Source organism: Poecilia formosa, unplaced genomic scaffold (genome assembly GCF_000485575.1).
Source record: "Poecilia formosa unplaced genomic scaffold, Poecilia_formosa-5.1.2 Scaffold78, whole genome shotgun sequence".
In the NCBI taxonomy this organism is placed as follows: Eukaryota; Metazoa; Chordata; class Actinopteri; order Cyprinodontiformes; family Poeciliidae; genus Poecilia; species Poecilia formosa.
The window spans coordinates 141,412-153,887 of record NW_006800017.1 but is presented as its reverse complement, the minus strand read 5'-3'; the positions used below and the strand labels follow the sequence as shown (position 1 = coordinate 153,887).

Here is a 12,476-nt window from a genome sequence, read left to right as displayed (position 1 = left end):
CAGTGTCTGTGTGAACATCATTTTTTATGTTGTCTCTTAGTTAGACGGTGACTCGGTTTCAGTCATTGTCCTGGCTCATAGTGTGCCTCCAAATCTGAAGAGTGCTGTACATTTGTCCATGAATTGATACCCCTTTACTCTGATAGCACTAAATAAATTGCATTGGTACTAATTCTCATCACAGGTCACTCAGTTCGAAAAGGACATTTGTGTGTAATTTGGTCTCAATATAAGTACAACTTTTCTTTGAACGCTTTTTACAATGTGAGCAAAAAGCATCATAAGAGCCAGCTAGGTAAATATACCAGACAGTTCAGGGTGAAGACATTTTAACCAAGGTTTCGTTATGAAACGTGCCAAGATCTGAAAAGGTCAAAGTAGAAAATAGAAAACTAGATCAACCCGTGCTTGCAGTTTAGAAGTTAGAAGATGAAACCATAACCGAGCTTGCAAAGTTTTATGTCTCGCAGAAAATTAACCTCAGATTAAACTGTGAAACATGGCAGTGGGACCATCGTGCTCTTGGGGGATTCATTTTTTTCTTTGCAAGCAAAGGGAAGCTGGCAAAACAGAACAGATGGCACTAAGTACAGGTCCAGTCCTGGCAGAAAACACACAAAAAAAGGAGGATAACTACATTAATATTAAATGATGCATGTTTATGTGTTAGAATGGACCAGTTAAAGTCCAAATCTGTCTTGCTAGAAAATACAATACTCGCACAGGATTCTCTAACTGATCTTGTGCAATTTCATTGTGATAATTATGGCAGAAATTCCACTCCCTAGATGAGCAAAGATGGTGGAGACACACCCTGCACTTGCAGCTGTAATTCCAGTGAAAGGTGGTTTTATAAAGTATCAAATAACAAAATTCCAGTGTAATACATCAGAGATTGCCGTTGTAACATGGCCATTGTGTCAAAATGATTACGAAACACTTTAAGGGTTAGAAATACTTATGCAACTCACTCTATTAGGAGATTTTCTTAACTGACAAATGATCTTATGTTTCATCCAGATAGCTTACAAGTGTATTTATTTTTAATACAATGAAAACAGAATCCATGGTTTTTGTTCTTTTGCGTCGCACTCCTTTCGCCACAAGTCCATCCATCATTCTCTGTTTAAATGCAAACAGCTCACATCCGCTTCTGCATTGAAATCTAAGGATTCACTTCCTACCTATCTGTTAAAAAACCTATTATTCCCCTCATCTGGACATCCATCAAACATCATACGTCTAATAAAACGATCCATCACGCTCCGTGCTCGCCTTTGCCATTGGCTGATGGGTCTGCCTCGGCTCACATTGCCCAAAGATGCGTGTTTCCTTTAGGGGCCTTGAGGGCATGGCCCTGTCTACTCCAACTTCTAAGGGCTAAATTTAGACAGGAACCATTTTTTTTCTCCTCTTATCCAAAGGCTGCAACCCAGGTCAGAGGTCAGAGAGGGTTGGCCCAGTTGCCAAGGAAGAGTCAAGCAGCAAGGCAAAGCCACTGGTGCTCATTGGACTGTGCAAACAGCAGATTTGCCTTTCTGAACCATGCAACTGACAGGCCTGAGAGCAATGGGGCCTGTGCAGATTGCATTGTCTCAATGAGACAAGCAGCAAAGTGTTGATAAATGACAGATTGCATGGAGCACAAAACAACACACTCATTCAGCGCCAAGATTATGTCTAGATAAGGCCGAGTTTCGGGTGGTACGTTCTTTGCTAAGGTTTCGGAACATGTGTGCAGTCTAGTCCTAGATGTAAAAAATCCCATCGATTGTGCTGTTCATAAACTAAAAACGTCAAATCAGCCAATGAGCATAGCGCTTTTTTTTTTGTGTTGTTTTAAGACTATAACAGTTAGCAGAGCTTTGTCGTTCTGGTGACATCATGAGAAAGTTTTACGTCTGTTGACAGGACTCGCTGTTGCCATGGGGCTGCTGAAAAAAAGCTCCCAGTAAATGAAGGCTGTTGGGGGAGGGAGGGGGGCAGACAAGTAAATAAAAGTGCCATTTGCTACATGTTTGCTGGGCGTCCTCTGAGCCAAGGTCTCTCTCTCTCTGTTATTGGGCTGCTGAATATGAAGCTTCTTGCAGCAGGACCCCCCACTCCGGAGGACGCTGGTGTGTTTGCTGAACGAACGAGAGACACCCCAGAGGCGCCTCTGCTGAGCCATGTGAACGGACAGCAGCAGCACACACTCATTCATTCATTCATTCATTCATTCAGAAGTGAGGAGGGAGGCAGTGTTTTAGGTTCAGACTGCAGCACCAATTCACCATTCACAAACAGAAGTAATTCGATGTAATATAGACGTCAGACCAGGCATCAGAAAAATATCCCTGGATTGGGAAAACGTCTTCTTGAAGCGCATATACGCACAACATTAATACACATTCTTAGATTTCTAAGCTCTTCTGTCTGTTAGCTAAAATCTTTTTGCTAGTGGGCCTAAATTGGACATTTCTGAAAAGGAGTAAGAGGAGTACATAAAAAAAAAAAAAACGCATCTAGTCTTTCTCACAGGATTATACTGTGTTAAGAATCACAAGTTACTGTTCTGTTAATTATGCTAATGCATCTGATAAACCATGTGGTGAATTGAGAAATGTTTATTATTCCGTGGTTCCTGTGTATGATGTGGATTTTTTTTTTTTAAAGGAAAAGCTGGATAAGAAGATTTAGAAAACAGCCTGACCTTACTCTTAGTCTTGCAAAAGTTTTATTGAATAATCTGATTTAGCATCTGATCTTTTGAAGATATTAAAAGATATAAAGAAATTATCTGAGCTCTATTATATTTCTATACGTGCACAAAACAAATAAAACACATCCTTTTTACCCCAATGAGACCAAAATGTGACATTTTAAACAATCAGAAGCATGTTGGAAGTGCGTTTTAAAAATGTCGCGCTGTGCAGCGCATCAGATGTCGGCGATGCAGCTGCACTCTGATTTGCCTCTCGGTGTGGGTGGTGGCGATCTGGCTGCCGGGGTGGTGTGTTTATGTGTGCTGGGGTTAGGGCCACGTGCACGCTGCAGGCATACACACCGACACACTCACACAGAGGAACCACAGAGACTCTATTGATTCTGGCTGATCAAGACACCAGCATTTGGGTGGTGGCTGCACGTCCCGTGTGTGTGAAGTCAACACATTCCCAACATTCCTGCATTTCCCAAAGAAGCCAGTCCAGGCCTTTTCTCTCTGCTGGGGTTTTCCTGACCCTTAAGTCAGCTGGCCCTCTCTCTCTCTCTCTCTCTCTCTCTCTGTGTGTGTCTCTGGCTCTCTGGAGGTTTTATGTCTGTCCTTCTGTTTTTAAATCAACTTTATGAAAAGTGCTATATAAATAAATTTTGAGTTTTGTCTATATCATATCACAAATTCTGGTCAGCAGAGAGCAATGGGATGTGTGACTTTCAATAAAAGGTCTGCAGATATTCTTCAATATTTCATAAAGCAGATAATTGCAAAAAAGTCTCCTGAGTACCAAGGGAAATAACCAGTGAGGTCAAATTTATTGTTGACTTTTCAAAATTAGTCTCACACGTACTCTACAGAGCAAAGTAGGTTCATTGTTGACATATTAAAAACCACAAATAAGATTTTTTTTTTTTTTTCCAAGTTGGATTTTGAGAGTTGGAGTTTGTCGATTTAAAACTATAGTTCAGAAAACCAGACTGCTACCTTATCTCAGACATGAAGAGTCCTGTGGCTGCAAAGTGTCTGTTCATGACCAGTGCATTGAGCATAAAGACACAACATCTATTCCATGAGGTAAACAAGTTTAAGTGCCAAGAGTCTGAATGGCCAAAGCATATCTGGTTAAGGTAAAGAGCAGTGATTTTGCTGATTTTTAGGATAGTACTGTAACATACCTCCAAATCCCCAATGGCACCAGCACCATGGCTAATGCAGCTAATGAGTATGTAATCAGCATTTCATTACCTCTGTTATTACTCTATAACTGAAAAATCAGAAAAAAAACCATTAAAATAAACCTATTTTGTACAACCTTCAATGCACTGAATGTGTGAACAGCAGCTGTAGACTTTAAAAAGTGAGAAAGACGTGACGGTGAATTGCTTCTTGCATCTGTTGCCAAAATCCAAGGTAGAATTCAGAGGATGTCAAGACACCCACTGACTCTTTTCTTCCTCCTACACCTTGTTTCACAAAGCACAAAGTCCCAAAGCCACGAAAAGGTTTCTCGAAGAAGAGGACTGTAACCATAGAATTGCTCACTGTTTGCATTTCCCAGTGAGCAATTTGAGGACGTCTGGCCGTCAGCTGGAATCCAGACAGTCAATGCAGCGCCATGCACCGTTCTGTCTGGAGAAGCAATTGTTTGCATGGGGCAGCAGCTCACCGGACGAAATTCTAGGTGCCTTTCCGTTTAAGTGAAAGGGCAGATAGAAAGAGCTGGGGCCTCGTCTTTTTAACTCTACAAAGAGCTGCTGTAGCAGCATCGCTTCCTCAAATGTGTTTTATTTGGAGCTGTAGGAAAAGCTTCAGGTTGTGGTTTACATGTCAATCAAAATTAGGAATGCGGTTTGAGAGTCCTACTTTGTGCTGCGTGCCCGGTCACAGGGCTGCATTCAGGTCGGTCTTCAGACCTCACACTCCTAGCGGGCTGCTCTGCTCGAACAAAGAGGCCTTTCACATTGACCTTGACACACGGCCACCCCGTCACCACAGGAACCGACGCAGAGGAATCCACCCCGACTCTCCGATATCAATCTCTCTTTACCTTTTGGATAAATGGTTCCATCCAGGCTGGAGTGAGGCTAATGCACATCATATGGCTCTGGTTTTGTCCAGAACATGTGTGCCCATGAAACCACTTTTGTGCATGTATTGTTTTTTTGAGACAACAAAAAACACATTGGGCAATAAAAAACAATTTATTCTTGTCAACAAAACATGTTTTTCCTTTTTTTTTTTTTTGGTTCATCTTTTTTCACAACTGCAAAGCCTGAAAAAACGAGTTCAGGCATTAAATTGCAAATATTTTTTAAACAAAATAAGAGTCTTTGAATTTACACGTTCTTCTTAAGAAAACAAATACAGATCTGTACATCAAACTTTTTTTTTCTTTACACAAAGCACACCGTTTCAAAATGTACAATCTTATTTCACATTTTATACATAAAAACAAATATCACTTTGCTACATTTAAAACTCTGCGGCTCCTCGTACTCGAGAAGACGCTCTGAACACTTCTCCGTCGTGTCCGGCCTTGGCGACGTGCCGCGTTGCAACACTTTCCATCTCCGTACTCCCAAGAGTCACAGGACAGACAAGAGAAGTCTGGGACAGTCCCATCAGTCTCTCTTCTCTTTCCTTGGCTTGAACTTTCATTATAGCTCTTCTCCAAAATAAAAATAAAAAAACTTGCAATGCTTCCAAATGTGGGCAGCTAAATCAGTCAGTTTCCACATGGCACGGGTTGGTCCCCTGCAGCTGCGCCTCGTGATACAACCGCAGGAAGTCTTTGTAGCGAGGAGCACAACCCATCCAGGCCTCCCCAAACCTCACCGTCCCAGTGAAAAGGAACTCGCCCTCTCCAGACTTCACCCCACACTGCAGGGGCATCTTTATGTTGCCTGTCCAGCTCCGTACCCTAACGCCCCCGGACACAAAGACATGGGTCTTCTGTCTGTAAAGGTGGCTGATCTCCACGGAGACCGATGCGTGGTCCTCCTCCGGACCCACCGTCTTAATGGTGCCTCGTGCCACTGCAGGAAGGCAGAGGAAATGCGTCACGAAACTGGCTTTACTTGCCGATCTGTGACTGGCCCGAAATCATTAAAAGCAGGTCTAATCTTTAGAGAAACTGATAGAAATTGTCCTCAAAGCTTAGATTGGTGCAGCCACACTTACAAATTGGACGTAGAACTTACCAAAGTCATTAGTGCAGACTGCTAGGAGCATCTCGGCATCAGAGCAGGGCTGACAGGGCGCTAAGTGGATAAAGAAACAGGCTAGGTAAGTTCATGCTCAGCAGAGCGCTCCAAAAGAAACAGACAAATGATTCCTTTAGCATTTCCTTTCAGGGTGCAGGCCAAGACAAACACATCCTAATGAACGCTTTAAAAAAGTAAATAAATCAGCAAATTCTAACTGCACAACTAAAGGAATCAGATTCATCATCACAATATTAATATGTGCAATATCACAATCAATATATTTCAACTGTTTTGCAAGCAAATTCTCCAGGGAAGTAATACAGGGATTCTTGACGTTTACATTTGACACATATAGATATTTAGCAGAGATGCTGAAGCTCACAGAGTAGAAGGGGCTTGAAATGTTTTTTTTGTTTTCCTAAAGGTGGAATCATTTGATATCATCATGGCAACGCTTGACAGTATAACAATCACATATTTTCCAGATATTGTGCAGCCTTACTGCCTGACACATACTTCAAAAAATCAAACAAACTGAATTATGCACGCCTGTCTGTATGTTTAATGCTCACAGGGCCTGTTCTGTTAGTGACCCCCGTCCCCAACGCTGCGTGACAAACACAGACCAGACCAACAGAATGAGCAGTGCCGAAAGACGGGGCGTGCTCTGTATCATAACTACTTAACTTTAAGAGTGAGAAACAGCTGTTTTGTAAATGCCTCACATTACAAAAAAGGTCCACACATAGGAAAGATCTGATTGAAACAAAACTGTCTGCAGGGGAAAAAAGTCTTCTGCTAACTCCAGAAGGTTTTACATCAGGAGAAAAAGCAATAAATGGATGTAAAGCTCAGTTGTCTCAGGTGGTTTTTAGTGGCAGGGTGGTAAACTGAGTGAGGAGGAAGCTGGTGTTAGCAGTCAGAACGGTGGACTGTGGTGCAGCAGCAGTGCCTGTCAGTCCAGAAATTGAGGAGGATGACTAACTGTGTTAACCCAGGTGGATCTTCTCTGCTGGAAATCACCCGGCTTCACTGGCGGCACGTAAATATTCATCAAGTTAGAAGGTATTGGTTAAAAAAAAAAAAAAAACAGAAAAAAGTATTCTAAGAAAGTTGATGTGCTTTCATTGTCTCCATTTTCAATGTTTGAGTCTATTCTCAGTTTGCTTCTTTTGTTTTTTTTTTTTTAAGTAACGACTGGAGGAGCGAACGGCAATAATGTCAGCTGGAGCAGAAACTCGAGGCGCCACCACGTCACCGGAGATCAAAGGTCAAACAGCCACAAGTCTTGATGGCTCGCTAACAGCTGGACAGACGGTGGACTTCAAGAGAGCAGACCTCGCCCAGCGCCTCGGAGTGGAGCGCACGCTCGCTTTGAAGTGAGTGCCGAGGATCTGCCGCGGCATCAGGCGCGGCCGCGAGCCGGGGCCCAGGACCGGGGTGTGTTTGCTTTCCTGCAGAGCAGAGCCGAGGCGAGCAGAGCGGAGCTCACATGTGAAACATGAAACACAACCACAGGAATGGGCCAAGAGCCGAGTCAGCGTCTCCTTCTGGCCCGTTCGCTCTGATCAGAACCACTTCATAGGAGCAGAGAGCGGAGGAGGATGGGAGGGGTGCAAAAGCACATTAGAGTCCCTGCAACATCTGGGACCAGATGCATTCCACGGTAATGGAGCAAAACTTGCTAATACCACTCAGAAGCGACAAAAACCACTTCAAATAGACAAGGGGGAGACAGGGGAGATGCATGGAGGGGAACGGAATGAAAAGAAAAATATTATAATGATAAATAGACATGAAGGAAGCAGAGGTAGGAAATGGTCAACGGCGAGGGAGGGACGGAAAGAAAAGAGAGTAGAGGCCAAACGAGTCTATATGGTCCTCGAAGTTTCCTCCCAACATCTGGTTGGAGATGCATTCCAGCATGTTGGTGAGCAACCCAATCCCAGCACAGCGTGTCGGAGGGAGGAAGACGAGAGGAGAGAGGAGGAAGAAATACGGCGAAGACGATGAGAAGAAGCGAAGGAGCAATCAATCTGCCCACTCAGGCTTCGCATGACACGAGACCACTGTCTTTGTGAATCACCCCAGTGCTATCTCATGCCACATTATAGCCCAGATCCCGCTGCAGCGGAGAGCCAAGCGCACTAATGCGGTCAAACCCACTGCAGAGCGTCCCCTCCGCCTCTTAACCCCACGCCGTGCCAAGCGGTGACGCAGGATTTGGAAACGTGAAGCCGGAGAGCCGTAAAAACACATGTGGCTCCGACGCTGCTCGTGTTTTGCTTTAGGTGGAAAAAACAACAGTTGTGCGCAGCTTGAAACTGTGCAGATCTGGCAGGTACGCAGCATGAAAATATATGGCTGTTTTTCATTGGAAGGCCTGTGTTTGGCTGTGCCCCTTTCCACACACACACACACACAGGCCATCCAGAAAAAAAAACAAAAGAAAAAACAAGAATTACAGCTTGCAGCAGAGTATTTCAGAGTCAGATCAACGGCGCTGTTGTGAAACAACCAGAGGGCTGACATTTGATCAAAACTCAGCCAGCTTTTTATCTTGTTCTTTTTTTTTTTCTTCCCAAAACTAAAAGAGAAACTGAGTTTGGCTCGAGTTCACTGTTGAGTGAATGATTAGTGTCAAACCCAATAAAGTTTTTCACCAGCAGATGGCTGCATTTAGTGCAGGGTGCGCACCACAGAGACTAAGGAAACAAGCAGACGTGGGCCAGTGTGAGATTGTGTGATGACTTTCAGTAAAAATACCATAAGTTTGTTGGCATTTACACAAACCTAACAACTTTCACTTAGAAACCGAATAATTATTCTAACCTCTGCTGAAATAAAAAAAACCACCACATTTTGATGCATCAGTTTTCAACTGATCATTGCACTGAAGACATTTCTGTTGCTTTGCTCTTTATAGAGTAACACAAGCTAATATTAAATGCTAAGTAGCATGTTGAAGTAGCTAACCTGAGGTCCTGCTAGCTTGCAGACTGTAGTTTTAAAACACTGTTGACTTATTAAGAAACAGAAGTTTCAACACTGTCTGTCTGGAAATATTTCTAAAAAGTAAAGTTCCTCTTTCTTGCAAAAAAAAAAAAGAAAAAGTGTAGCAGTAGGTGTGGGAGGGGCAGCGTTGCAGTGCACTATACTATACACAGGGACAATTCAGGTTACTTCAGCATCCCATTTTGGGACTCCTACCACTATATGATGGAAACTTTTAAGAGGAAACTTGAACTTTTTAAATCTATAGTATAACTTAATAATGGACATTTCCAAGTTTCCAAACTTTTAGTACAGTAAAAGTTCACCACAACTGCTGCAGCACAGAAGCAACGTCAAGCTACACCTTACCACCAGGTGACTGCGCCTCCGCCCTCAGCCTGTCGCTGACCAGCTCGTACTGGAAGGCCGTAATCCTCCGGCTGATGTCCGTGTGCGGGACGGCCTCGATGAAGAGCGCCCCCTCTCGGATGCTGAAGCAGTGCACCTTGCCCTCCGCCTGGTCCTGTTCGCGCAGCAGCAGCCGCAGCTTGCCGTTGCGGTCCAGGTAGATGTTTGTCCCCGTGGAGTCCTTGGAGGGTTTGATGCAGACGGAGAGGCGGGCGGCGGCGGGCGACAAGGTGTTGGGCCGCAGGTTGACGATGATGGCTCCGGTCGGGTAGAGCCACTCCAGAGAGCCCTGTGAGCAGCGCAAGTACACCTGCTCCACGTCCCTGGTGTGGCCTTCATGGGTCAGCCCACTACAGGTGACAGGAAGGGTTAGAAGTGAGCATTGGGGAAAACCATGGTTTCATCTAAACTGATTTTCTGACTGGGTTGAGCTCAGAAAACAAGCTCTCCCTTCATCCAGACTGTAAGGACACTGCACCACATTCCTTCTGAAGCATTAAGGCTGTGCGCAAGACTGGCTGCATGACCAGTCACGAGCCAAAGCAGCCGACATGACCTCAGCTCAAACACACTCCCCATACCACATTGTTCTGCCCTGAGCTCTGGCAAAACGCACCACTGGCAGGATGCCTTTGGGAAGAGCTTGGAAGCAGAAGTGGATGAATGGAGGGGACACGGGGGCTTCTGGGGAGACAACGGCAGCAGCAACAGTAGCTGGGCCTGCTGCATGCAAGTGCAAATGCCAGTCACACACCAAACCTCCCCTTGGTTTCAAACCACCAACAAAGAGAGTGGAAGAGACTTGTCCGGGCAGCACTTCGGACTCTGGCGCCAGCACGACCAAATCGCTCCCTCCACAACTTAATGCCTGGTCAGGGGTTTGAAAACTCCAGTGTGTCAGTCATTCCCGTGGCAAAGCCAGAGGCAGGAAGCCATCGGCAGACACATGCCAAGCTTGTGGTTTAACTCTGGGGGGAGAAACGCCCAGTATGCTGAAAAGGAGACGCTGAAATTCAAATTTGCCATAGATCTGAAGCAACCCAAGGCACATGCTGAGCAGATGCAGCTGAAGCCCGATAACCAGGCTCACCTCAGCACGCCTCTAATTAAGTCCTATCTTAGTTCATCACTTCTGCTTGCAATTAAAGGAGATTAGGCAAGCATCTCACTAATGAACAACAGATTATTGGTTGGAGGCTGAAAGCATGGCCTACCCCTCCTGCTTGGTGGATAAAAAAAAAACATTCAAAGTGCAAAAAAAACAAAAAGAAAATCTGCAGATGTTGCAAGGGAGGTGAAATTTCCAGTGCACAGTAAAGTCAACTTTCTTCAGTGCCATGATACATCAAGTAAAGACTGAAGATTTACCATACTGCAAAACAAATTTAAAAAAAAATGTCTTGGATCCAAATATATATATGCACAATCAGGATAAGATGTAATATTTAAAAATCCAAGTATCATTCTGCAAACTTGTTACAAGTGAAAGCTAGTGACATTTCACAATAAGAGCACAAATCATATTGCATTTGTAAATACAAACTAAAATAAATTATTAGTGTAAACAAAATAGAGTTCCCTCACAAATCTGTTGAGTCCAGTTGCATATTAACCGCGAACTATTATTCGTGGTTGATATGGCCAAAGTGAATCTTTTCACTGCGACGTCTTTTGAGTTTCGGTCAGTCATTTTCAAACTGCCGCCAGCAACTCGCTTTCTTTCACTGCAGCCGCTTGAAATTTAGCATTTTCAGGTGTGATTTCATTCAGAATAAGGTGAGAGAGCCTCACCTGCCCTTCCAGCTGCACTGGTCGCTTGAGTACTGGCAGAGAGAAATCCGGCAGAGAAGGAGGAGAGGCAGAAATGAGGCCAGCATCAGGGAGAGCATGTTTATCTCGCCTCACTTTGCCTCTTTTCTCGACTGAAACTATGGGAAAGTCCACCGCCGTCTGTCCGGCCGCATAGTGTTTCCATGTGCCCCGCTCCGCTTCGTCCGCTCTCAGAGGTCTCTCGTTTTTGTTCCCCGAAGTTTCAGAGACATGAAGTCTCTTTTCTTACGTGTACGGACCGCTCCTTGTGTTCGGGTCTCTGCTCACTGTGGACTGGTTTCGGCTCGGTCTCCGGCTCAGCAGCCCTGATTGCTCTCCACGTCACACCCCGTTCGCTCAATCAGCTGCGTTCAGGCGCTCAGTTCGGGCTCGGACATACTAACTTCATGGAACAAAACGACTCTTTTTGAAAACTGATTCATTACCACAGGTGGGTAGAGTAACATTTTATTCAAGGGTGTCTTTGCTTAAGAATATTTCGTACTCAAGCAGATTGTATTTGGTGAAAGAGGAGTTAAGTCGGGTTTTTAGAGGACTCAGACGAAAATATAAATTTTTTTTTTACATTAGTTTTTAAAACAATGATATGTAAAACTAAAAACATCTTCACAAAATGACAAATTAAGCCACAGAAATTCCACTAGTTCCCAGTAAATAAAGCTTTTAAATCCGTATTAATCATCTCTTAACACAGTGTACATTTATTTCACTTACAAATACTGTGGATTCAGGTGTGAATCTGCTTTATACCCTCTAAAAAGCAAAGGGACCACCAGACAGAAGATAATAGAAAAAGAAACTTACAGAGATGTCAGTGAAATGTTTAAAGCTTGGAATATCTTTTTATAATCTACCACTGCTTTAGACTTCTCCATAACCTATCAGATGTGATCCTTTATTTTCATGATGTTGTTTGTTTGCTGATGTTCTCTAACAAACTTCTGAAACTTTCAAGGAACAGCTGTATCCACAACAAGATTGAGCCAAACACAAGTACACTTAATTTACTAATTAGGTAATTATGAAGACAACTGGATACAGTGGATGCTATTCATTTTTTTATTATTACTTTATGAGCACAGAAGGTTGTATGCACCAAGACACTTTTTCATTATATTGTTAAAAGGTGTGACACAATTCAAAGGTTATGAATGCCAATAAATAAAAGATCTTACCAAGTACTTACCAGTGAAAAGGGTTGCTTTTTCTGAAGAAACTTAACTGTCCTTAAATATTAATTTTAAAGTGATAAACTTATTTTATTTACACAAATCAAGAGATTGAAAAAACATTCCTACTGCTATGTCAATTGAGCAAGCAACCAAAGTAAAAAGTTGTAG

General features: G+C 43.5%; 1 protein-coding gene across 1 annotated transcript; it reads right to left on the bottom strand.

Annotated features, from left to right (window-relative positions):
• Positions 1-4,928: 4,928 nt before the first annotated feature.
• On the bottom strand, positions 4,929-11,417 carry metrnla (meteorin like, glial cell differentiation regulator a). The gene is made up of 4 exons (XM_007556282.2): positions 11,098-11,417; positions 9,268-9,656; positions 5,899-5,958; positions 4,929-5,733 (listed from the first exon to the last, which is right to left on the bottom strand). The coding sequence occupies exons 1-4, from the start codon at positions 11,193-11,195 to the stop codon at positions 5,420-5,422; spliced, it is 861 nt and encodes a 286-aa protein (XP_007556344.1). The 5' UTR covers positions 11,196-11,417; the 3' UTR covers positions 4,929-5,419.
• Positions 11,418-12,476: the final 1,059 nt, after the last annotated feature.

Coding starts and splice junctions, on each gene's coding strand:
- metrnla (XM_007556282.2), bottom strand. CDS start 11,195: ATGCTCTCCCTGATGCTGGCCTCATTTCTGCCTCTCCTCCTTCTCTGC. Junction 5,959..9,267: donor GGAGGCGCAGTCACCTGGTG/GTAAGGTGTAGC, acceptor TTATCCACTTAG/CGCCCTGTCAGCCCTGCTCT. Junction 5,734..5,898: donor AGTCTGCACTAATGACTTTG/GTAAGTTCTACG, acceptor GCCTTCCTGCAG/TGGCACGAGGCACCATTAAG.